At 35.3% G+C, this 26,910-nt stretch overlaps 1 protein-coding gene across 1 annotated transcript; it reads right to left on the bottom strand.

The window, feature by feature from the left end:
- Positions 1-894: 894 nt before the first annotated feature.
- castor1 (cytosolic arginine sensor for mTORC1 subunit 1) lies at positions 895-26,197 on the bottom strand. The gene is made up of 9 exons (XM_065250931.2): positions 25,875-26,197; positions 17,629-17,699; positions 11,378-11,571; positions 8,238-8,373; positions 7,527-7,650; positions 7,037-7,147; positions 6,869-6,951; positions 6,690-6,784; positions 895-2,599 (listed from the first exon to the last, which is right to left on the bottom strand). The coding sequence occupies exons 1-9, from the start codon at positions 25,985-25,987 to the stop codon at positions 2,531-2,533; spliced, it is 996 nt and encodes a 331-aa protein (XP_065107003.1). The 5' UTR covers positions 25,988-26,197; the 3' UTR covers positions 895-2,530.
- Positions 26,198-26,910: the final 713 nt, after the last annotated feature.

The following is a 26,910-nucleotide window of genomic DNA, read 5'->3' on the forward strand; positions in this document are numbered from 1 at the left end:
AAAGACCCTGTACAAATGCGGCAGCTGGATTGCCGGAAAAATACCGTAAAATAACAGCACAATAAATAACAAATATTTTCCGTGATACAAAGTAGTTTTTTTCTGTAATTTTACATTACATATATAAAATGTATATGCAAATGTATTTGTAAATAGTGAAATAACATTTGAGAAAAACATTAATATACAGGTAGCTGATCTCTATGTTTTAATGATGCAATGTTTAAAGCACAATTGTTTAATGTTAAATATTTATTACATATTTTGTATATTTGCAAAAACAATGTTTTTGATAGTGATGACATAAACCGAAAGAATCTGGGCAGGACGTGTGACCTATTTTTGTTTATCAGGGTGTGACACAGATGCTTTCCCAAATAAAAAAAACTCCCTCCACCTTCAAACATCACTAACAAACAGCTAAACTACCGTTTTTATGGGAGGGGTAATGAATGCTTTATATGCTATTTTGTTATTATTGGTCACAGTCTCTTTTGATGACACATTATGAAAGTATTGTAGGTATTAACAGCTTTGGGAGGGTTCATTTTTTAATAAATGTGCACACTGATATGATGGTCTAGACTGAGCATGGGTTTTCAAAATGTTTAATAGCAGAAACCCCAACATATGATGAACTTTAAGCAAGGGATCCCTTTCCTTAAAAATGTGTCCATGTTTTAACATTTAAACTGTGTTAGATAAATAGTGCTTGGCTACAAATGAACGTTTCTCAATTTTCTTTTAAAATATTCTAGGGAAACCTTGCAACTTCTGGGGGTCCCCGGGCCGGACCCCAGTCCGAAAACCCCCGCTCTAGATGATAACTGAATGTATAAGTTCAAATAAAAAGGTGTTATGGTCTTGTGTAATAATGCCAAAGTCAGAAAAACATAGTATTTATGGGTATTTATTGAATAAGCAGCACAGTAACAAATACAATATGCAATACTTTCCACACGGTATAAAATATACCAAAAGTCTATACTACAAAAGCATAAATGCTCAGAATTATTAGTATTGACCTATACAAAACAATGTTTGCACATCGGTAACTTTAGTAAGTGCTGATATTGCAGAAGTGAACGGATAAAAAAATAAAATATGACAAATCCTTAATGGCACTAGATATTCTTTAACAAATGTTTTCTTGCATACAAAAATCTACAATATTCTAAAAAAAGTCAAGAACTGTCTTAAGCTGCATTAGTGCCTTAAATTAGACCTAAAAATAAGAAAAAGTAGCTTAAACACACAAAACAAAATATGTATCAGGTTAGCTTTAAAGAAATTATCGGTCAAATATTCTGTAGTGTTTCCAAATCAGCAGCTCTTCCAAAACACTGAGCTTGCTTTGTAACAAAAATGCATCTTTAAAAATCTTTTTAAGTCACCTGATATTAAATCTGTCAATTGTGCCAACAAGATATTTTCAATCAGTGCATCTCTGCTGATATAAACGCATGCAAAACTCATGATATACTCCCAATAACTCATTAGATAAATATCTCACATGAGAAAGATCTCGAGAAAAAATATATTTTAACAATTTTTATTTAGAAATGACTTCAATGATTACGACCAAATTTGATTACAAATCTCTTGCACTCCAAAGATGACTTTCTTACGTAGTATTTTTGTCTTGTTTTTAGTAAAAATAGCTAAAAATTCTTATATTAAGATGTATTTTCTTGATAAGAAAAATGACCTAGGAAAATAAGTCTAGTTTTTAGACAAAAAAATATAAATAACAAACAAACAAAAAAATATGGCAATGGAATAAGAAACATTTTCTTGAATTATTTCAAGAAAATTTTTCTTATTCCATTGGAAGATTTTTTTGCTTGTTTTAAGCACTAATTTGCTTAAAGTTGATATTTTTTGTCTAAAAACTAGACTTCTTTTCTTAGGTCATTTTGCTCATCTTAATTTAAGAATTTTTAGATATTTTTACTGAAAAAAAGACAAAAATACTAAGTAAGAAAGTCATGTTTTGCAGTGTTTTTGGGAAAGTGCTCGGTTCCGAAAACGGTAACACTTTACATTAAGGTTGTATTTGTTTGTAAATGTGTTAGCTAACATAGACTAACAATAAGCAATATAGTTTTTATTAATATCGCTAATGCTAACAACTAATGTTAACAAATATAATCTTACTGTAAAGTGTTACCAGGAAAAACACTGGGATGATGAGATGAATTCACTGAAGTTTTACTGCTTTGTAGGCAAATCAAAAACAGCCCGATAGTCTATAATACATTTTTGTTGAACTTTCAAGATATGTGGACTCTAAAGTAAAAAAAAAACGTTGAATATTTCAACAAATGGGTGTATTGCAGCATTAAAAAAAAATTAGGATATCTGCATTGTCACATGGCCTGACTATAATGCCTTTGGACACGTTAAGTTATATTTCGCAGTATTCTGAAAGTAAGACGATCAGGAGTAATACTGCGTTAGTGGCTCACCGTCCACTATGTTTTTGTTTTCTTCTCCAAGAAAAGAGGAAGATGCTAAATATGAAAAAAACTCAACAAGGAACGTCTTTTCTTTGAGTTTGTAGCATCTCAGTAACACTCGCTATATCTTCTTCAGGCACCTGTGAAAAAAATGGAAAAACAGGGAGATGTAGGTTAACCGTGTCCTCCTAACTAACCCAGTGACAATCATTCATCCGTTCACACAGACTGTGCAAATAATCATAACTGTGTGTGGGAGGTTAGCAGACATTATCGATAGATGCATGCATGAATAAATGCAATATTGTATGCATGCACAAAAACCTAAAATGACTCAAACACACTTCCACATATCTGCATCACTGTGTGGGAAGACTTACACAACACGTTCATTTTAATTCTTGCTGTAGTATTGGTGCCGGCGCCAATGTGCTTTGTTAAGGGACGTAACACTTACGTCACACACTGACCAATCAGAGCACGCCACGCTTTGCAGAATAATGAGCTTTGTAAAAATATGACCTTTAATATTGACAGCTGATGAACAAAATCCTTCAACATTTAAACAATCGACGTCAACAGTTTTAAAGTAATCAAATTTTATGAGAACACCGCATACTTGGACCGTTCTAATATGGCAGATGATTTGGGTATAGCGGCCTACAGAAACATTTGCTTATGAGGCATCTATGTATTATCATATCTATGCTTAATATAAAAAAATGGTCTTCCAGTCTGGTTATAGTTGAGATAAGTGACCAGCTGACAACAACCGACATGTTTCTAGGCAACAATAACATGACAGCACCACATTGCATCACAACTTCCTTACACACTTTGATGACACGGCAGTGACTACAGTATACTGTATTAAGAAACTCACTTGTGTGCAATTTCCAGTCTGTTTCTAGGAAAGCACAAAACAGTCAAACTACGTGACCTGTATTTATATGATTGGTCCCAGAAGGAGGAGGTGATGAGCAACACTAAAATACTATTTCAAGAACATTTCTATTTACATCATATTTAGGACGGATGTTGTTGTTGTGTAGTAGGAAACAATCGGTCTATCTTTACTCTCTTTGTCTGATGTAACAACAAACAGGGTTCCCACACCTTAGTTAACTTCAAATTCAAGGACCTTTCAAGGACTTTCCAGGTCCAATACCCTCAAATTCAAGGACTAAATGTGGAGACACATTTCAAGTGAGAGCAAGGTTACATCGTGTTACGTTTTAGGAGACATTGTTACAGTTCCCTTTTGAGGGAACTCGCGCTGCGTCACTGTGTCTGAATGTGTATATCAAATTCAACCAATAGTGAGGTTTATCAACAAAAACAGGTTGACGCCGGAGCCAGGGAGTATATCGCTATCTGAAATATTGCCAAAGACGGCATTACAGGGACGCAGGAAGTATGGCAAGGGAGACGCAGCGTCTCGTTCCCTTCTCAGGGAACAACAGTTACATACGTAACCAGAGACGTTTTCATTTGTCAAACACAACTATGCAAAAAAAGCATTTTGGTAAAAATCAACATTCACATAGAGAAGATATAAGCATTTACAGCGAACAGTTTAGCACGTGTGCTTAAAAAGATATTATCCTACACTACACAGTGAATGGAGTTTTTTTCCCCAGAAAACTTCTTGCATAAATAGATTCAAGCACTTTTAATAACCTGTATCTATTTATGTATATTTTCCAAAACTTCCCAGGGCCTTGAATTTTCCCCCCAGATTCACTAAATATAAATAAAACTACATTAATGTGACGTCTATAGGCCATGAAAGACAGAAATAAAATAACTGTATTTAAACAAAAAAAATAATAGATTTAGTGTAAATCATTTAACAAAAATCATTGGCAGTGTGAATGAACCACAAATCAAACAATCCCAGAAAACTTTTCTGTGACCTCTGTATGAAAAGGGCTTATGACACCAGACAAAACAAGATCTCTGATTCAGGTAGTGGCAGAAAATCCCTCAACCAACGTCTTCATGACTCAGAGTCCAGCTTCTCTTTACAGTAACATATGTATTTCACAAACTAGTTGGCAACGTACCGTTGTTAATAAACTATGACCCCATAAGTTTCCGTTTTCAATAGAAGTGTAAGGGTCCAAATATGACCCCATCCATCCGTTTGGCCCAACGGCGGAATCCAAACGAGGATTATAGCGCGTTCTGTCTTTTCCGGCGCTTGCAGATGACGTTTTGGCATTATGCAATTTTGTATTATTATCTGACTCCAAGATAATGTTAATATAAATCGGATTGAGAATTACTTTTAACAGTTACAGAATTTGGGTGGATGTTTGGTCATTCTTGTTTAGCCCTACTTGTTATTGCATCCGTTCATTCGGCTACTCATGTCGCTTTGGACTCACGCACCGGCCGTTTATTAATATTTAATAATCATGCGGGCCCACGATCACAACCGAATCAGGCTTGGTCGCTGCTAGAGGTTAGACCATATGTTCAGAAGGCCGCTCTTACACGTGCTCATCTCTGAACATACTTTATTTAGTCCCCATAGAGGTGCAACTTAATTATTACAATATTTATTTCTAAACAGAGGCTCACGACCACTATCATAAAACAAACTGACCGTCTTCTCCAATGATAGCTTTGTATAATCGTGTCATAATTTAATATGCAACTTAGATAGATTAATATTGAAATAACCAGAGGCTGAGGCTCATCTGATTTAGAGTGGTCAGACAACATTTACTTGTTACTCTAAACAGGAAATTAGCCTCCACGCATCTAATTTAACTTAAACTAACGCCAAGTGCTAGTCGGATCTCCAAAATCCTCCGCTGATGTACTACTATGCCATCTAGTCTGGGATTTTGGTCCGTAATACTAGCCTGATTTTCAGACATTGCGGTAACAAGGATACATCGTAATTTACTAATCATGTCAATAACTTTCGTAGCAACACAGAATAATCCAAACACAATTTATTAACCAGGTAGGTAAAACATAATTCAGAAGCCAATTTACATTCCAATTCAAATACGAAATAAACAAAAACCGTTGCATACCTGGTAAGGAGATGAGGATCTGGTTACAGATTCCTCAAAGTAAAATAAAAATACATGATGCTGTACCAGGACAGCATCATGGGGGTGCATTTCTCGATATTGAAAGTCCCGCCTAAATCTTCTACACATCTCCTTAAATAACCAGAGAACAAAGCATATAGGAATTTGGTACTGATTGGTTGTTGGTAAAACTAAGGGCTGTCCTTAATCTGTATACAGTGGGTGATTGGTTTATGCTTAGAAAGGGAGGTGTCTATCAACATTGAATGAAGTTTCACATATACTTTAACATTGAATTCTGTTGTTATCTGAATGAGACCATCGTAACCACTTGCAATGAGACATTCCAATAGAAAACAAATAAGATACAGATTTTAGATTCTTTGTGCATGTAGCATTTCATATACAGTTTGCTTTTAGAGAAAAGAATACAAATGTATGACACCCTAAAGGTGTGTCTTTGAAACCCAAATGTGTCTCAGTGGGAAGTCCACTGTGAATCGTGGAGAGAGGCTTTTCCCGCGCACTCACTTTGCCCCCATGCAGTGTCCTTTGGGGAGGTGCTATCTTATTTAGGAAATTATCTTACAGAAGTCTGTTCCTTAAAACATCTGTCTTGTCATTCACGCATATCACCTCGGTCACTTTATATTTACTAAGTCAGCATAGTTTGTCAATACAGTCAGTAGTGTAGCAACAGCTGGCATTTTTCCTTCGCCTGCAATTTATTCGATTTTAATGGCTTACGTTTCTTCTCTGCCACAGAAAACTACCACAGGTTTATCAATGTCATCAAATTATTATTTAGTTTTTGTTTGTTTGTTGATCACGAAGTGCAAAGTAGATGAGGAAAACTAGGATTCAGTGTGTATTCAAAGCGCCGCCATTAATGTTTACAGTGTGTGGAATGGTGCGCTGTGATTGGTTGAGTGGATTTATTGCATTCTGCAGAGAAGGAGGACTGGCGTTTATTGCGTTTTGGGAAAGAAGGAAGAATTAAATATTTACTTTTTAATACTGACCTGATACAATATTGATATTGGTGGAAACTCATAAAAAAAATGGCGTTTATCGCGTTTTGGAACAAAACTCTTCATTTATCCCTTACATATCAGTTAACTACCACACAGCTGAGATAAATAAACAAGTATGTGACAAAGCGAGCAAACAAAAGACTTACCAGAGCATGATCAAAACTGAAGGTACTAATGTAATAAGCTGATATATCACTGCCTGCAAGAGGCTGCGATATCTGAGCAACTATCCCACATTCATCTGAGAAGAAGAAAAATATTTTAGTTTACCATTCATCAGTTTCTGTCTTTCCATGATATCCTGTGATAAGTAAAGGATGCTCACCAAAGCCGAGCGGCTGCCCTCCTATTCTCACCATCCTCCATAGCTCACCTGAAGAACTGGTGAACAGAAGATCAGCGGGGAATCTGCAAAACGACAAACACACACCTGTTTTTTTAACTCATAAAACATTTATACTTCACACTGTCCCTGTCTCTATGAGAGTCTTACTGTCTCTGTGCTTCTGTGTCCATCACCAAGGAAACGTATCCTTCAATCAAGGAGAAAGAAAAGAATTTGATACGTTCCATCTCTTGGTCCGCGCTGGCGCCCTCTTTAGGACTGCAGGAGATGTCGCATGAGAAAAACTGCTTAGTGAAACATTGATGACTTACAGTGCATTCAAGCTATACATTTGATGAATATGTGTGTACCCTTCGAATCAAACCTGCAACCTTTGGACTGCTAACACAATGCTTTACTAATTAATCAACATAAAATATAACAAATTATCTTTAAACACACAAGTGTACTTTTAAAAAGAGTGCTATGATATCTTAAACTTCCACAAAGAGGTTTGCTGAACCAAAATCCTAAATACAGAAATACTAAAACATAATGAAACTGTCTGCTGAGGGTGATGTTAATACGTGAACCAGTAAATACAGACAGCATTAGTGCCTGCAGACAGGTAACGTGTAGACAACATCATGTTTTATACCTGTTAGAGTAGAACAGAACGTCTATAAGTGTTGTGGCGATCGCTGGCAGTGTGTCCGGATCCAAACTCATGACACAGAACTGATTTTCTGGAATCATCACAGGATGAAGCGTTGCATGCGGTACTAAACAGACACACACAGACAATGACCCATTAATGTGAGTTTTTGAGTGTAAAAGGTGAAATTTAAACACTGTTAAAGGAAAATGCTGTAAGCCTGTGACTATACAAATCACAACACATTAATAGAAAAATGTTGGCATTATTTTGTCACTTATTGGGAGCAGTATGCTAGCTGGAGCCATTTACTTCCAGTCTTTGTGCTAAGCTAGGCTAGCGATGGGTGTGTCAGACAGTGTTACAGCACGCATGGAGATGAAAAAGGTATGTATGGACTTATTTAAAGTGGGGGGTTTGGTCAATAAGCTAAAGTCCCAAAAAGTCGGCGTGTTCCTTTAAGTTAATGTGCCTGGAAATGAGAACCACTGGACAGGGAGAAGACTAATATTTGATAAACAAACAATTAGGTAAAACATTTAATATTAGAAAAATGATACAAGTGATTTTTTTATTTAGCAATTACGTAAAAATAATTATGAATAATAAAATTATTTTCTGCAGCTGTCTTGTTTATGCATGTAGAAAAATGTATACAGAATAAAAAAAAGAAAAAAAAAAGTTTTTTATGAGAGATTTTGTGTTGCATCTCACCCTCTCTGCCGTTTTTCTGAAGTCCGTTCAAAACATCCTGACCGTGAACGGGCACCGATTCGCCCCCCTCCTCTCTAAAAATATTAAACTCTTCCTCCAGAGTCTCCACCACCACAGACAGGTCTTTCTCTCGCACCTACAACCAAAACAACAACAATTCATGTACACGTTAACATTTTTGTACAGCTAACAAATAATCTCTGGAATTGTGTGTGTCCTGAAGCAAAATAGTTCAGAAAAATACAGATAATTTACTCACCACCATGTCATCCAAAATGTTGATGTCTTTGTTTAAATCAGTTGAGAAGAAAATATGTTTTTTGAGGAAAACATTGCAGGATTTTTCTCATTTTAATGGACTTTAATGGACACCAACACTTAACACTTAACTACACATGTAACAGAGTTTCAAAGGATTATAAACGATCCCAAACGAGGCATAAGGGTCTTATCTAGCGAAACGATTGTCATTTTTGACAAGAAAAATAAAAAATATACACTTTTAAACCACAACTTTTCGTCTAGGTCCGGTCCAGCGCGACCTAACGTAAATACGTAGTGACGTAGGGAGGTCACGTGTTACATTTATAAAACGCACATTTGCGGACCCTTGTAAACAATAAACTGACACAAAGACATTAATTAGTATCAGTTGACATACAACAACGTAGAAACAGTCCTCGTTCTCAACACTTGTAAACACTGGGGCGGAGTTTCGCGTTCATTCTCTGTGACCTCTTGACATCATGATGTATTGCGTGGGGTCACGCTGGCACATCACGACCGGATCTAGACGAGAAGATGTGGTATAAAAGTGCATATTTTTTATTTTTCTTGTCAAAAATGACAATTGTTTTGCTAGATAAGACCCTTATGCCTCGTTTGGGATCGTTTATAGTCCTTTGAAACTCCGTTGAAAAAAACTGTTAAGTGTTGAGTCAAGTATTAAATGTTGGGCTCTATTAAAGTCTATTAAAATGAGAAAAATCCTGCAATGTTTTCCTCAAAAAACATAATTTCTTCTCGACTGAACAAAGAAAGACATCAACATTTTGGATGACATAGTGGTGAGTAAATTATCTGAATTTTTCTTTTAAGAAAGTGGAATATTCCTTTAACATGCAACATTTTATGTAAACTAAACAAAAAAGTAAAAAGTTTGCAGTTGCAAAATACAATTAACAAAGGCTTACAAGTGTTTCCCAACTTTTGTCACATATTTACAAAAACAAACATGCTGTGACATCAAACATGACAACTGTGAGTTTATGCGACATCAGCATTTCCTCAATCTATCACATATTAACACTGTGCTGTGTTTCTGGGTTTATCTAAACATCAGCAACCTCAACGCATCTAACTGGTGAGATTATTGCTTTCTTTGCTTAGTAAACTACAGTATTATAAAAAAATAAATGGCTTACAGATGCATCTTCAATGCAATTCAAGTTTCCATCAGGCTCACGATTACCTTATCTTGGTTTAAGCTGAATGTGCATCACTTTAGCACTGAATAAAATTAAAGGCATAGTTCACCTGTTTATGCATTTGGCAGATGCTTTAATCCAAAGTGACTAACAAGGTGTGCATTTGTTTTATTAGCATTAGTGTGATTTTTGGGTTCAAACCCATGACCTTTTGCGCTGCTAACGCAATGCTCTACCACTAAGCTCTACCATCCCATATATTTCTACAGGTATGGCTGCCATGCATGCTTATTATGCTTATTAAAGTGAATTAGGAGTTGTATAACCTATGAATATTGCCTGTGATCAAATTGAGATGTAAAGGTGCTTTGTGTAGATTTTAAGTGGCATCTATTGGTGAGATTGTGAATTGCAACCAATGGCTCAGTCCACACTTCAAGCCTTGTTTATACTCCATGCGTCCACATGACACAGCAATGTTTAAAACCACACGCATCCGAAAATGTCCGACTTCGAGGCGATTCTGTCTGAGCAGGCATGCATGTGATGAATCTTGTTGATCAATCCATGCAAAACAATGCATATACTATTTATCTGACACTCTTAAAGTGTGCCATCGCATACAAAATAAAAGTGCAATTTTGCATAATATGTGTGTATGTACTGTGTGTAATTATTATGTATATTTAAACACACACACATACGGTACATATATACATTTCAGAACATTTTTATGTATATATCCATTTTTATTGTTAATATATAATATATAAAAATATAAATAAATATATACACACATGTAAATGTTTCTCAAATACATGCATGAATGTGTGTGTATTTATATATACATAATAATTACACACAGCACCAGTGTTGGGTGTAACTAGTTACTAAGTAATTAGTTACTGTAATTAAATTACTTTTCCCTTGAAAAAGTAAAGTAAGGGATTACTCTTATTTTTCTTGTAATCTAATTACAGTTACTTTTGATGTAACTAAATACTGTGTATGGACTCTAAAACTATTATGTTAACAGTAATACAAAGGTGGATTTAACATGGTTTAAGTTTAAAATTATCACTATTAACTGGTTGATTATTAGCATTAATAATAATGAGATGCTGGCTGTTTATTAATGCTTAGCAAATATCTGATTCTGCAAAACCTTATTCTACGTCCTTAACCCTCACCATTTCTACCAATACTTAAAATTAACAACTTCTTTTGTATTAATAAGCAGTATTTGGAGTATATTGAGGCAAAAGTAGTTAATAGTTAGTTAATAGAGATGATTGGACTCTAAAGTGGGACCAGTATAATTGATGTACTTTTATATATGATTTTTTTAAGCCATTTCAAGCCTATCCTTGTATCATGTACTAAATAGGATTTAGAAAGTAATTAGTAATAAGTAATTAAATACTTTTTTTAGAGAGTAATTTGTAAAGTAATCTAATTACATGATTAAAGATGTAATTAGTAACTAGTAATGAATTACTTTTTTTGAGTAACTTACCCAACACTGCACAGCACACACTTGGATATTATTCTAGAAATTCACTTTTATTTTGTATGCGATTAATCGCAATTAATCTTTGCCCAGCACTATTTAAAACATTAATCCTACGTTAATCCCTCTCTTTCGAAATGCATAGAGAAGCTACTGTAGAATTTCTGTCAAAAAAAAAGTAAGATCTTATAAACAACACTTACCAGAATAAAGTCAGTCTGGTACGTGGAGAGCATAAAGACTGACACGTGTTGCTCGGCCAAAGGAGCGATAACAGACTTGGCGATCTTGGTGACGCCAACAGCCTGCGAACTGCTGGAAGCGTTTCCATTAGAGACGACATTGAGCGGGAGCCAGGTGGAGCCCTCAACCTGTAAATGCTCTGATGGCTGAAGCTCTGGAGGAGGACACAGATGTGATGGAGGAGACTCAGAAAGCGTTGACCAATCACATATAAACAATTAATTCATGTTCACTTCCTGTACTGTTTTATAACCGTTCCAAGAATGGCCCTTCCATTACCCTTCAAATTGCACAAATTGAGATTGTGAATTGAAAATACGCCCAATGGAGAAACATAAATGTTGCCAAAATTACAAAATCTCTCACGGAGATATTTTTGGGCTCGCATGAGGTGGTTTTTCAGGTATTTGGAAAAACTAGAAACAGATTACAGGTCACCTAGCGTGCGTAAAAGTCACGTGATCATTCTTTAAACTCTGATATTAAATGTTCTCAGTTTGCCATTTAAATGACGAAAAAACAGCAATTAAATAAAATGAGATTCAGAGAGGCACCCAAAGATCAAAACAGGATGTTTTTAACACCATCACCAATCCTGTGTCTATAATTAATCACAGAGCTACAGCAGGAAGTCGGAGGTGTTTTAGAGTTTAAACCTGACCTGTTTAAAAGACCAAAAGAGTTTACAGGTTAACAGGTTCAAACTGTAGTGAGGATACACAGTAAAGGAAAAGTTCACCTGAAAATCAAAAAATCTTATGATTTACTCGCCCTCATGGCATCCCAGATGTATATGACTCCCTTTATTCAGATAAACACAGTCTGACTTATATTAAATAATAATATGGCTTGTCCTCGCTTTGTAATGCCATTGCAGGGTTGTTAACAGTTGAAGCTTCGAAAAGCACATCATTAAAGTAATCCATATCAATATGTTGTTTATTGAAAATAGGGCTGCAACTAATTATTATTTTCATAATCGACTAACCGGGCGATTTTGTTTTTTTAAATAATCGAACAATCGGATAAAAACATAAATAGTACTCAATTACATTTTTCACTTATAGCTAAATAAGGCACTAAATTAGGGTATTCATGTGCAGAAGTGTACTTTAAAAGTGCAAAAGCCACACACTATACAGTTTTACTAATATAAACTTTTTGATTTAGTTATTTTAAGCCTTAAATAAAAAAGTTTGTGCAGCTTTTAAATAGTAAAACATCTCTAAATATCAAAATATAAATAAAGTAGTGCTGGGCAAAGATTAATCGTGATTAATTGCATACAAAATAAAAAAGAGATTTTTTGCATAATATATGTGTGTGTACTGTGTGTAATTTTGTGTATATGTAAACACACACACATACATATATTAATTTTAGAAAATTATATTTATATATATATATTTTTTTTGAATTATATATCATATAGAAAATATAAAAATATAAATAAATATATATATATATACACACACACACACATGTAAATGTTTCTTAAATACATACATGAATGTGTGTGTATTTAAATATACATAATAATTACACACTCATATATTATGCAAAAAAATCACTTTTATTTTGTATGTGATTAATCTTTGACCAGCACTTAAATAAAGAAAACAAACTGAGTCTTCGGGGATGCTCTGAGGAAATTTTTGCCACGGATTAATCTTAAACTTTAGACCTTTATGAGATGGTCTGCCGGACAGAGATTATCTTAAACCAGGACTAGCCCTTAGTTTAATTAGGAATTATAACTAGTTTTAACAAAAATGCCTTACTAAAACATTACTTGTGTAAATCTCGAGGCAAAACAAAGGGCACTTATGTATTTTAAGATATGTCAGTGCAAGTTATTTTCAGTTTGGAAAGCTCTTACATTAATTTTAGTCTAGGACTAATCTAATCCCTGTCTGGGAAACCGCCCCCAAAAGAAGTAAAATCATTCACTGTTAACAAAATAAATAAGGCATTATGATATGAAAGTGATATGCATGTGTAGTTAAAGTAAGAAAAACCTGGATTTCCCCCTTATTTTAAAACAGATGCTTAGTTTGTCATTCAATACTATTTTTTTAAACCCAACAAACAATTAAACAAATACAAACTCACTTATATTAAAAGGACAAAATGAAAACTTTATTAACCAGCATTTGTTTGCGCTTTTGCAACTCCGCTCGCTTCCTGTAATCACGTCACTACTAGAGCAAGCTCCTGATTGGTTAACGCGATGCGAATATCTGCCACAGTTCAGATTTTTCAACTTCGACTACCAATCTCACAGTCGAATCGTCGCAGATGTGTTATGAAATGAGGATCATTCAATTTTGGCCGTATATGGGTGCACACATTATCTGATTTCACATATAACAGCTTTCTCACAATATATTAATATACTGCATATTATGATAATGCTGCAAATAATATGTGAAGTAGCAGCTTTAAATAAATATTTTTAAAATGCGTTAATAAATCCAACAACCCCTGTGTCCGGGCTACACGTCCATAAGAGGTTTCTATGTTAATAAACCATTGCCTCTTTGTTTCTACATTTAAAAGACAAAGCTGGCAAATGATATTATGCCTTTCGTTCTTTTAATAATTTCTATATTTTATTTTATTTATAAATCACTTTGGGTTATCTGATTTAACTATTTGGCTTGTGTTTTGTTTCCGTGCACTTGAGGCATTTTGCATATTTGTTCTGCACTTTGTTACTTCTGACCTTATTTTATTAAAAAAAAATTATTTATTATAAACGTAAATTCTGATCTAATTTAAGTATGTAAATTTTGAATAGCTTTTCGTTGTGTCGATGTTGCGCTATTGTGTGCTGGCCATGCTTGCGCATGTAATTTAGCCGAACGGGCTAGGTGCTCTGCGTCTCATATTTAGGAGTTCATCAAACTAAACATTAAAAAACGGATGTTTTTCGATGAGTATAAGTTTTTAAAATGTATTTAAAACAGAGTGGTTTGTCAAAAGTTAAACTACAAAAGAGGTAAGCCGTTTTTTTTTTCGGTGATGAAACGGAAACTAGTATCTGCACCGAACCTATTTCTGCCTGACACGAATGTCTTTCTTGTGATTTAATATTATGGTCAGTCGGTGTTCACTTTCAAATGATAGCAAAGAGATTCCTGAAATAAATAATATCATCCGGTCTTTCTGTATCTAAAGTGAATACAGAGATGATTAAAGTCAAAGCAAGCAAGCAGGTATTTCTGTGCTAAATAATAACGCGTAGTGTCTATAAAATCATTAATTTTAGTGTTTTTCTTGTTATAAATTAAAGTTTAATGAATTGTATATAAAGATTAGTTTTTATCATTTACAGTCACAATCACAAATTATTTGTCATTTCTCATTTGTCGGGTTTTTTTTGGTCATGACTGCTTTGACGCGCTATCTCCAAATTAAATAAAAACACTTTATTGTAGCCGGAGTTTCCAAGGCAGGATCACCTTTGTTATTTTTTTAGGTTTAGTTATCAAAATGTATTTTTGTGTGATGTTCTGTAGATCGTGGCTTTAAAATGTTATGAGGAATAATTAAACAAATGTTGCCTTACATTTTACCTTAAAAAAATATATATAAATGCATCCTCAGTTTTGTCTTCGTTTATTACTTGAAAGACAGTTTTGGTCACTTTATCAGACAGTTGTTTATGTGTGCTGCTTGTGAAAGAAAATAAAAGTTACCAATTTGTACCTGGTCTGGCCCCCTCCCAACCCATGCACACAAACATAGATGATTCGACTATCGGTCGACTATGGAAAGATTCGAAAATTCTGATTCGAATATGTAAATCCTTAGTCGAGGACACCCATACCCCGCGGCAACGCTCAATTCGCACGGAACGCGCCATCAACAGCGCATCTTCCGCGTGTGCCGCGCCATTCACACTTAATGCGCCGCATGATGCCTTTTGACGTCTTTGCATTGACTTAACATGCAAATCACTCGCGCTTGCCGCCTCTTCCGTGTCTGAATGCACCATAACTAATTGAGGATGAAATTAATTGACAACGAATGTCATTATTGATTTTTATCAATTTTATAAATTAGTTGTTGCAGCCCTAATAGGCTTTATGCCCAGCTGCACTACTTCCTGAACTTCAGCCAGCTCCTTGTTTCCTGTCTGCCATTATTGGACAAACTGATTAATCCAGGTGTGCCTGACCTCAGTAGTCACAACAACAATAATCAGACACACCTGGATTAATCAGTTTGTCCAATAATTGCAGACAGGAGACAAGGAGCTGGCTGAAGTTCAGGAAGTAGTGCAGCTGGGCATAAAGCCTATTGAAAACATACAAATCAGCATGGTGAGTTCAAATATGGCGGCACGCCGATAACTTCGGTTCATTGGTTCTTGAAAGTCTATTATTTAAAGAACCCCAATTTTCCGTTTCATGATTTTACATTTCTTTTGGTTTGTAATTAGGGATGCACCAATAGGATTTTTTGGGGCCGATACAGATTTAAACAGACAACTTCTGGCCGATATTAAACACTTGTATACAATACTACCTCCTCTAGATATTTCTGCAGAACACTCGTTGCAAATGCCGATTTTTTTGTCTTTATCCGAGATTTTGAAGAAAGCCCAGACTGCAGACATTTTCCCGAAATACTCTAGACCGCATGGATCACGTGAATGAGTAATCTCGCGTGATTAACTACGTGATTTATTATTTTTTCCCTCATCGCACGTCGGACAAACTATAATTTATACAACTTATTTTGTTTTGGGAAGCATTTCATTATTGTTAATGTTAATGTGAAACTATAATAATAATAATAATAATCAGGGCTCCAGACTAACTTATTTCACTAGGAGCACAGTGGCCCCCAACTGAAAATTTTAGGGGCGCAACCAGAAAATTTAGGGGCACACACCGTAAATCAACATGCTAACCAAATATTCACATTTCTACTAATTTCCACCGTATTACTAATAAAAACTTTAATGATAGATGCAAAAAGTACAATGTGTTTTTTCAAATTCAGTGACACATTTTATTGTGCACTTTTGGAAAAAAGGTCAAATGTACTGGTTGCACATGTGCGACTGGATGTAAAATTCAGTGGCACACTCTCAAATTTTAGGGGCAAAATGCCACCATTTGGGGACAGTCTGGAGCCCTGATAATAATAAATATTAATGGCTTAGCATTTTTTGTCTTTCAAAAAAAAGTAAAAATCAAGAATTGAATCAAATCGTGACCTTAAAATCGAAAATGTAATCGAATCGAGGATTTGGAGAATCGTGACACCCCTAGACACCAAATAACTGTTTTTTAGCAATGTATTAGGGGCTTTTTAACTCTTTCACCACCATTGACGAGATATCTTGTCAATTAAGAGAAAACGCTTCCCGCCAATGACGAGATTTTCCGTCTTTCCGCAATACCGCTATTATCCACCAGGTGGCGCCCTTCCGCAACTTTTTAAACCCGGAAGTATTGCCCTATGGCAAGCGGCTGCATGTCCGTGTCTGTTTTAAAGATCGCTCTGAATGGGATCTCTATGAAAAGTCCGTCACAAAAATTGAATTATCTCTGCTTTTTGCTCAAAATGTGGTGTTTTTGTTTGAAAGCAGAGGGTCTGCTCTTTCATTTGGTATATTGTATGTTTATATATTTAAAGAAAAACATTTTCTGGAAGGCATTAAACTTTGGTGAAATCATGAAAAACGCTGGCGCTGGCTGGCAACTTTTTTTTAAAACGCTGGTGGTGAAAGAGTTAATAAATCTGTTAATAAGACTGTTTTCAGCTGAAGGAAAATCATATCAAGCTTAAGTTTTTATATACACCATGTTTTGGTAAACTATCCCTCTCCAAAATTAGAGACACGTGCAAACTTAAAAGTACATCCAAAACGTTTTTGTATTGTTGATTTAACTTTCCTGTGGATTATGAGAAGTGGAAAGAGAGGAAACAGCTGTATGGGTCAGAGGCAGAAGAACGCTCGTATACTTCAACCATCCCACCTGCAGGTCAATAATCCTGCTGATTCAATATTTTCCCCTTTAATCATTAAGCGTGTTAGTCTTTAATACAATAACTGAAGCCCCATGGACCACTTTAAAAAATTACAATACACTATGAATACACTTTTGCGTCTCCTCATAAACACAATGATTATATAATTATTAGTTTATACAATGACAATATAAAAGCCTTTGAATAGTGGTTTGTGTGTTACCTTTAAATCCCTCCTCGTCAAGAACAACCGTGTAATTTTCAGGAGTCTCTGTGAGACTGAAAAATTTGCATCTGTGAAGTCAAAGAGAGAGAGACAGAGAGAGAGAGAGAGAGAGAGAGGGTGAGCCATTGCATAATAAACAAAAACAATGCCAGACTGTTGTATTGTTTAAGCAGGCAGACATTGAATAGACTGTGTGAGAGAGAGAGAAAGAGAGAGAGAGAGAAAGACGAGCCATTGCATAATAAACAAAAACAATAAAACAATGCCAGACTGCTGTATAAAGTGTTTAAGCAGGCAGACATTGAATAGACTGTGTGATTGTGTGTGTGTGGAGAGAGAGAGAGAGAGAGAGAGAGAGAGAGAGAGAGAGAGAGAGAGAGAGAGAGAGAGAGAGAGAGAGAGAGAGAGAGAGAGAACACACATCAAAGCCACATGTACATGAACACATAGGCAACACCTAAACTCAATGTATAAAGTTGGGCACTTTGGTGTGGTTGAGGCTTGACTGCTTTATTCAATAGGATGTCGACTGGTCAATTTGCATGTGAAAATGAGCATGTGTTTGTGGGAACTGGTTACTTCACAACAGGGTTTGACCCAAATTCTTTAGGTGCTGGTCCAGGAACCCAGAACAACATGTTCCATTTTATTTGGTCTGAATCACTGACAGAGCTGAGAAACAACAACAAAGACTAATGGAAAAAAAAATTTACAAATGAAACCGAGAAAAGAACAATCATAAACCAAACATTCACAGACGGATGTTAAAAAAAAATCAAGTTAACATGTTACGTTCACATTTCTGCCAAAAAAGAAAAACAAGAAATTATATTTCGCATAACAAAGAAAAGTGTTATTTACAGGGCTGGTGCGCATGTGCGCATGCGCGATTAAAATAAAAAAGGCGCACCAGACACTGCTCGAAAATGCGCTTTTGCATACCAACGTTACTTGATTTATTGCAACATAAGGGATTTCTCTTTGCATTATTTGTAAGATAATTAAAGTGTGGTGTTAGCAGCGATGCAACAGTCACTAGCCCAATTGAACAATTTAAATATTAAAGATTTTAATACTTTACTCCTGTGTTGTTTGTTTGATAAGTTTAGTTTGCACACAACTCTAAAGCGCAATGTCAAGGCAAATGTTAAAGCAAATGGTTCTTGCACTTTAGCGGACGTTTTAAAACGCCATCTCAAAATGCCATAATTATAGTAGCAAAAGTCTTATTACACATTAAATAAACATAAAGGTACATTCGCATTATAAGCGACTAGCAGTAGCAGAGCAACGCGATCTCATTGATTTCAATGGAAGCTCGGCAGCATCCGACGACACGATCGACAGTGACCGTTGACGGCTGGATGGGCGTGTCCAGTCGCGCGACAAAGTTGAGAAATGTTTAACTTTATGCAAATTGTGAGCGACATTAGGGAGCGACTACCAATGAGAAAGAAGCAGGGGAGTTCACGTCATTAGTCTCTCGTCAGTTACTGGAGTGGACGTTACACATTTGTTTATGACAACCAGATATACGCCCCATTCAGACAGCCAACGACAAGCAGTAGCAGAGCGACGCGATCTCATTCATTTAAATGGAATCCTGGCGACTTCCGGCGACACGAGCGAAAGTGACCGTTGGCGACCGTATGGGCGTGTCCAGCGACGTGAGAAAGTCAAGAAAAGTTTAACTTTATGCAAATGTCGAGCGACTTTCGGGAGCGACTACCAATGAGAACAAAGCAGTGGAGTTCACGTCATCCTTCTCTCGTCAGTTACTGGCGTGGATGGTACTCATTTGTTTATGACAAGCAGATTTAGAAACGCCTCATTGAAAGAGATGGGCGACACACAGCGACAAATTCACCTATAATGTGAATTAAGTAGTGTGTGTAAAAATATATTGGATCTGTGCATTTAAAGTTACAGTACACCCAGCATTTTTAGAGTTTTTTTTGTGTGTTTTTAATGTTAATCAAACCACAGTAAAAGAAAATCATAATTTCCTTGTCTTGACTAAATAACTTTTGTAACTTTAATAAGGATTAATTTAATTTACATAATAAAGACTGCAGTATTATCTGACTTCTCTTTTTTTTGTTTCTGTACTGTACCTACAGACCAGCCTAAAAACATGAACTACACTGTTTATTTCATTTGTATGTTTGTTCTATTTTATTTATTTGTGCTATTGCTCATAATTAGTTTTTTTATAACTGACCATTTACCTGTTTTTACCAATATTTAAAATATATGAGTTAGGCTAGTAGATATTTATAGAGGTTACGTTGGTGAAAAACAATAACCAGGCATATTTTATTTTATTTTATGTACATCATCGTCAAAAATGTGTTATATCATTCGATAGTGATAATTATTGATACATTCTACTAAGCTTTTTAAAAAATTATAAGTAGAAAAAAGTTTTAATTTAACCACTGTATGTTTAATTGAAACACTTTATTAAGGCAAACAATAAACAATTTTAGTTTATCAGAACAAAAACAAAGTGTATATGTATATGTATATGTATATGTATATGTATATGTATATATATATATGTATATATATATATATATATATATATATATATATATATATATATATATATATATATAAAATTGTATAAAAAAACTAAAAATTGTTTATTGTTTGCCTTAATAAAGTGTTTCAATTAAACATACAGTGGTTAAATTAAAACTATATATATATATATATATATATATATATATATCTTACATTAAATATATATATATATATATCTCTTACATAAAGATTAAATTGGTGTTAAATAAACTCTATAAATACTCTCTCTGGAGCATTTTCGTTACGATAATGTTTAATTCCTGTTCTTTGTTTCTCGTTGTTTGTTCTAAACTTTGTTTGCAATGGTGGATCGGTTTAGCTATGCATCAACAGACATCATATCAAAAAATGTCCCTATAATTATCGTTAAAGGTGTATCGGCGACACATATCGATATCATTTTATCGCCCAGCCCTAACTGAATATACCTAAAAGTACAAGGAAAGTATACCGGTGTAAAGTTTTGGAAATCTCGAAACATTTCTTAACTTTAATCAGCACTAACTATATCAAAAACCTTTTGAAAATTGTCATCTGAATTGAGCCAAGATAAATAAATGTCATGACTAGGGTTGGTCTATTATGGATAAAATCATAATCACGATTATTTAACCAGATTTCTCTGCGACATTGAAAACATGCATTTATTTAACTATTTTATGAAGTAAGTGATGCAGTAGGCTACATGGGTGAAAAGGTCTGGTGCCTAACAAAGCAGCAGCACGCAATTTATATTTTAATTGCACAATAATTGTTTTACCTCGACTGTCTTGTTTTTGTAGTTGTTGGATGATAAATTGCACAGCCTTAGTCAAGACAGAGTTTTCATTATTTTAGTAGCGAGAACACGATTTTACAATAAAAATTTTGTTTTTGTGCAAATGCAAACCAACTTAGTCCTGTCAAATATCACAGTTTTGGTGTCCATCTGCAGCTCACTGGCACACCATCAGTGTGTCAGCTCTGATCTGATGAAAGCGACGTTAAACCGTACTGGCACCCATCCACCACTAAACCAACAGATCTTCCTTCACACAGTGGCCCAGTGCAGCTGAATCCTGTGCCCCAAAGAAAAGGTTAATCACCGCCGGCCTGAATGGAGGGGAAATAATGCATCCACACCCTCAAGGCTAACTCAGCAACTTGAGTGTGCATTGTATAAGCCTGTCTTAGACTTCCTTACATCTACAGCTCCTAAAGTTTAACTTCCTCAGCCCCTCTTAGAAACACAGAAATCCACCAATTTCCTCCAGAACGGAAGAGAGAAACAGTAGGGAATACATGAAAGAGAAAATGCAGGGGAAAAACATGAAAATCTGTGAAAGGTTGAAGCTCTGGTAACAATTAAGCAGGGGTTTTCGAATGTTTTTATTTTAGCCCTTTAATTGGCGCTGTCCCATGAGCGACTAAGAATGTAGTTTTTATATATTTTAAAAAATTTAGCAGTTATAATAATGCAGTGACTGTAATTTATTAATTTGTGACAAGAGTATGCAGCAAAACGTTGACACCTAGAGGCCGTTGTTGGTAAAAGCACTAAAAGTGTAAAACAAACCTCATTTTTTTGTGATAATTCTATGTATAAAATATATACTTTATTGCGTTTTTGTTATTTATTACAATAAAGGTAAACTGCTATAAAAAATATATTTTATATTTTCCCCTCCAGACACTTCTGTGCAAAACTTTAAAGTGTCTTCTTTAAAATAAGACTTTAGGCTTATAGATCAAAAAAGCCATTGTTTTTTAACGTGTACATCACTTTTTCACCCGCCACCCAAATTGGGCTGCGTCAATTAAGGGGTTAAGTATACGATTACACTTAGCGTTTCCTTTTATTTATTTTTTTTATTTCAACGTTATCAGAATAATCTGTGTTCACACGGATCTGCGATAACAACTTAAATTGCTGTATTGTGCAGGCCAGGCCAGTAGATGCCGATGTTCCTTTGTAAAGAAAGACGCATTTTTCTTTAAAATGATAAATACAAACAATCAAGATGACCAAAGCATATTTTTAGATGATGAGATTTATTACTACAAGTGACTCTGGACTGTAAAGCGGTAAAATTTGTAAACTTTGTTGAAGAAGGGTTAAAGGAATCTTCTACTTTCATATAAAAAAATCTCAATCATTTACTCACTCCCATGTCATTCAAATTATTTATGTCTTTCTTTGTTTAGTCAAGAAGAAATAAGTTTTTGGAGGAAAACATAACAGGATTTTTCTTAATTTAATAGACTTCATTGGACCCCAAGAGTTCAGTTTCAATACAGTTTAAAATTGCAGTTTCAGAATCTCAAGATAAGGCTTAAATAAACTAAATATAAGCCAGTATTTTTTAAATGTGTGTCCACCATGATCCTTTGCCATAAAAACTCTCTCACCTTTGTTTAACAGGAGGTCAATCCATGTACTCTTTCTCACATTTAAACTCTAGTATTACACCCTGCATGCAGTAACTTCACAGACCATCAAGCACAAAGCAGAAACTATCATTGCTCATTATGACGCACTAATGTTTATGAGAGGAAAGAAAATCCATTCAAAAAGATCATAAACTCAAATGTATTTAAGTCACACAGTGCACACAATGACCTAAATCAGCCAGATTTTACAAGCCAGTAGATTTTATTGCACATACATGAGTTAATGGGCCACCATTAGATGCACTTAATGACTGGAAATGAGAGAGAGACATACTGGCATTACATGGACCTATATAGATATATATAAATACATAAAGGATGGGAGATGAGATTAGGGGGAGGGATGAGCATTTTACTCAGCATATGCCTCAGTGCACACTGCGCAGAACAAGTTAGTGACGGTTAGTGTGTAAATTTTTATACATTTTCTCAGAAGAGATATACTGTAATTTTAAATTCATGGCAAATTCAAGTTGGACAAGTTTTAAACATTTGAACTATGCACCGATATATCGGCCTATAATCTGTATTGGCAAATCGGTGTGGTTTAAAAATAGCCAATGATCAGGGGGCAGATTATATTGTGACTATTAAAAGTGCTGGGAAAATGCATTATTAACAATTATTGTAAATTGGGTGACGATTCAAAACAGAATTGAAGTTTGTATGCGTTAGACACAATCATTTCAAACAAGGAGTAAAAAGCTAAACTATCGGTATCGGCTGAAGTCATTCTAAGTAATTAAATATCGGTATCGGCACAGATATTTTGTATTGGTGCATCTCTAATTTAAACCTCACTGAAAGTTTTGAAACCAGCTTGAGAAGAAGATTTTGAGTCAACTTTCTGGTTATTTTTCTGGTTATTGTTGAGCAACACTGTCAATATTGAAGATATAAAGGTTATATTTTTTCACACAGTGTTCTTTACATTATATAGGATGACTTTGACAGTAAACCACAAAAAGTGTTAGGCTACTAACACACCATCTGTCATCAGACTCAAACATTTGTTTAGATACAGTGGTTTAGAAATATTCATATTCCCAGGTAACCTAAAAATGTGGCATCTGTTAACAAAAAATGGTATAGAACTGTCCTAAGAAATAACTTTTCTTTTCTTTGCCATTTATTTTTCCATGATTTTAAAGCTCCCAAAATTGTCTTAATGAAAGTCCTCACATTAACCATAGAAGTATGAACATGTTTCACTAATGTTTGACAACCTCAAACTAATGTTTGAAGGATGTTTCAAAATATTTTGTTTTGATACATAACCAAATATAAAATATGTAAACATACTGTAGCTTTGTATACACACATTTTCATTAAATTACATTTTCAAATAAACATTATTCAGTTTGATTTATCAGCTGTTTTTCCTAATGGGGACCAACAATGTCCCCTCAAAGTCAAAAATAACTGGTATTACTCGATTTATTGGGACAAGTCTGTCTGTATGGGCTCTGTATATACATTACAATATTTTTAAAGGGGCCAAAGAATGGAAAACTGTATTTACCTAAGCATAGATGAATAATAAGAGCCCTGTTCATGGTAAGGACATATTGCGAGCCTCAAACACGATTGTTTTCTCCTTCTTAGAATACATCCAATGACCATTTTTGTCCACAAATGCGTATAATCCCTGAAATATAGATATATAGTCTGTTGTTTACATCAGATTTCGCATGAATGTCTTGTAATAGAAAATAATATCGCCTACAATCTGAGGACTATTTACGTCGTACAAACTGTATATGAGATTACACTTTAGGTTACAATAAACACGCATTAAAACATTGTTTTTAAAAGTAGGCGGGAGTATAAACTTTGTTTTTAAAAGTAGGCGGGAGTATAATCCATAATATTCAAATAGCGCTGTTATTTCCGTGAGACATGATAAGAGTTAGAGGATATCAGTGAAGTGACTGCTCTCTAGTTACCTGGTGGGTGGGACCTGCGAGTGGGGTGGTGGGCGGGCAAATTCGGAAGGTGACGACAAGGCTAGTTAACACCCCAAAACCCAGAAAAAGTGAGTTTTTCATAATATGGGCACTTTAAATTAAGTGGAATGTTGTTACAATGCTACAGGGCTCCAGATTAACTTTTTTCACTAGGAGCACAGTCGCCCCCAACTGAAAATTTTAGGGGCGCAACCAAAACATTTAGGGCCACACACCGTAAATCAACATGCTAATCAAATAATGACATTTCTAAAATTTCCACTGTATTACTAATAAATACTTTGATGATAGATAGATGCAGAAAGTACAATGTGCCGTTTCAAATTCAGTGTCACATCACAAAAAAAAGGTCAAATTTACTGGCCGCACATGTGCGACTAGATGTAAAATTCAGTGGCACACTCTCAAATTTTGGTGGCAGTCTGGAGCCCTGATGCTAAATACAAAGTTGTGACTGCTGAGTTAGCGCTATATGCTAACGTTTAGGCTGAAGCTATACTATTAGCGTTACAGTTACATTTTGCAGGTCAATACTGAAAAAAACACAAACTTACCACTCAGAAATGTCTATTAACAAACTCCAAACAATTGATTATTCTTCAAAATCATCTAAAACAGACTAAAACAAAAGGGCTGTTTACACACACACAGAGAGCTACTGAAGGAGCTGCTCTGTGAAACAGCCAATCAGAGCAGAGCTTAACATTATTATTCATGACCCTTTCAAATAAGGTAATAATAGACCACTTCATTCTAATGGCAAATCCTAAATGGACATGTAAAACCGTCTCTGGATAATTTTTACACTAAGTTACACATCTTATATGTAGATATCAGAGAACAATCTAACAGATTATTTTAATGCATTCTTTGGCACCTTTAACACAGTTAAAACTTTGAAAAGCGGGACAAAGAATGAATATGTGTCGAAATGTATTGTGCTGTGTCTAAAAAGATGCCAGCCCCTATGGTTTCCAAGAATGCTGTGGCAGTGGATTTTGAGATACACCCATTTACCTCAAACTAGTTGTTCACAGTGCAACAGCTTCCTTTTGCAACCATTCACAGTGAGCAATCGTGACATTATACACTATATGAAAACAGGCATGATCAGACATTCCTCTGCCATTGATCAGCTCTTCTAACCAACTGGGTGAGGCTCCAGTTGCATCAGATGCACATAAATAAAGTGTCCAAACTACTCGAATGAGATGCGTTTGCTACTGTGTGTGAGACTTGTTTGTGTGCTCGTGTTCTTACCTCGTCCTGTTCCTCAGAAATATCAGCTTGATCAGTGGATGCGTGTAATGCTCCAGTCCGGTTTTGCTGATACATGTCACTCGTAGTCGGTGGTCCAGGATGTGCAGGTCCATCGTATGTAATCCCTCAGGAAAATGCGCTCGATGGGTGTTATTCGCGAGGAAGGTGGGGACTTTAAATAACGCAACGCGAGATCCACCTCTGTATTATTTTTCCCGGCGAAACGCGTTTCATACTCGCATGCAGGACAAACCGCTTGTGCTTTTGGAGAGGGACACATGTAACTCAAGTCGAGAATTGCAATGTACGGCAGTAGATGATGCGCGAATATTGTAATTTACGCGGTTTACTACAGTACAACCACACTTTACCGCCAGAGGGCACGTGGTGGCCCGGAAAGCCAAATCCTCATTCAAGGCGCATTTAAATTTCAGAAGCATTTTGAATTGTTGGTTACAGCTGTGCTGTTGAAAGCGTAACCGTTTAAATTAATTTTTTTAGCATAACTATCTGACATAAAAATACAAATATACCATACAGCAATCTTTATATAATTGTTTTTCAAAAGGGATTGATTTAGTCTACGCCTCGATTGTGATTGGTTAGTGTGGCAAGCGCTGATAAAAACAACAGATGTCACGTGACAACGCCCTCGCGTTTTGCTTCAGTAGAAAGAATCGAATAAATAATTTATTTTTGTCAGTAAAGGTACGTATGAACTATAAATGGAAAGTACGAGTTAAAAAATAAAAAATATTAGGTTTGTTTGACTTTCTGAGGCGCCGCAAGAACCGACCGGTGTATGACGTTAAAATACCGCGAGAATTATTCGAGAAATCATGCGAAGTCTAATTTCGTTTCGGTCTCGCGGTACTTTGACGTCATCCGGCTGTCAGTTCTAGCGGAGACGCATGAAGTTGAACAAGCCTATTATTTCGATCCATCGAACCTGACCAATTAGAAAAAACTTCCTGTCCGCTAGGCACTGCCCAGAGTCTCTGGCACTGCCCATTTTTAACAGCTAAAAACGGTAACT

This window comes from Paramisgurnus dabryanus, chromosome 5, assembly GCF_030506205.2.
Source record: "Paramisgurnus dabryanus chromosome 5, PD_genome_1.1, whole genome shotgun sequence".
In the NCBI taxonomy this organism is placed as follows: Eukaryota; Metazoa; Chordata; class Actinopteri; order Cypriniformes; family Cobitidae; genus Paramisgurnus; species Paramisgurnus dabryanus.

What these genes read in the sequence shown, in the direction of transcription:
- castor1 (XM_065250931.2), bottom strand. Translation starts at nt 25,987, where the DNA reads ATGGACCTGCACATCCTGGACCACCGACTACGAGTGACATGTATCAGC. An exon ending in TTTCTGAGGAACAGGACGAG is followed by an intron (nt 17,700 to 25,874) that starts GTAAGAACACGA and finishes TTGACTTCACAG; the next exon opens with ATGCAAATTTTTCAGTCTCA. An exon ending in AGGGCAGCCGCTCGGCTTTG is followed by an intron (nt 6,785 to 6,868) that starts GTGAGCATCCTT and finishes TCTTCTTCTCAG; the next exon opens with ATGAATGTGGGATAGTTGCT.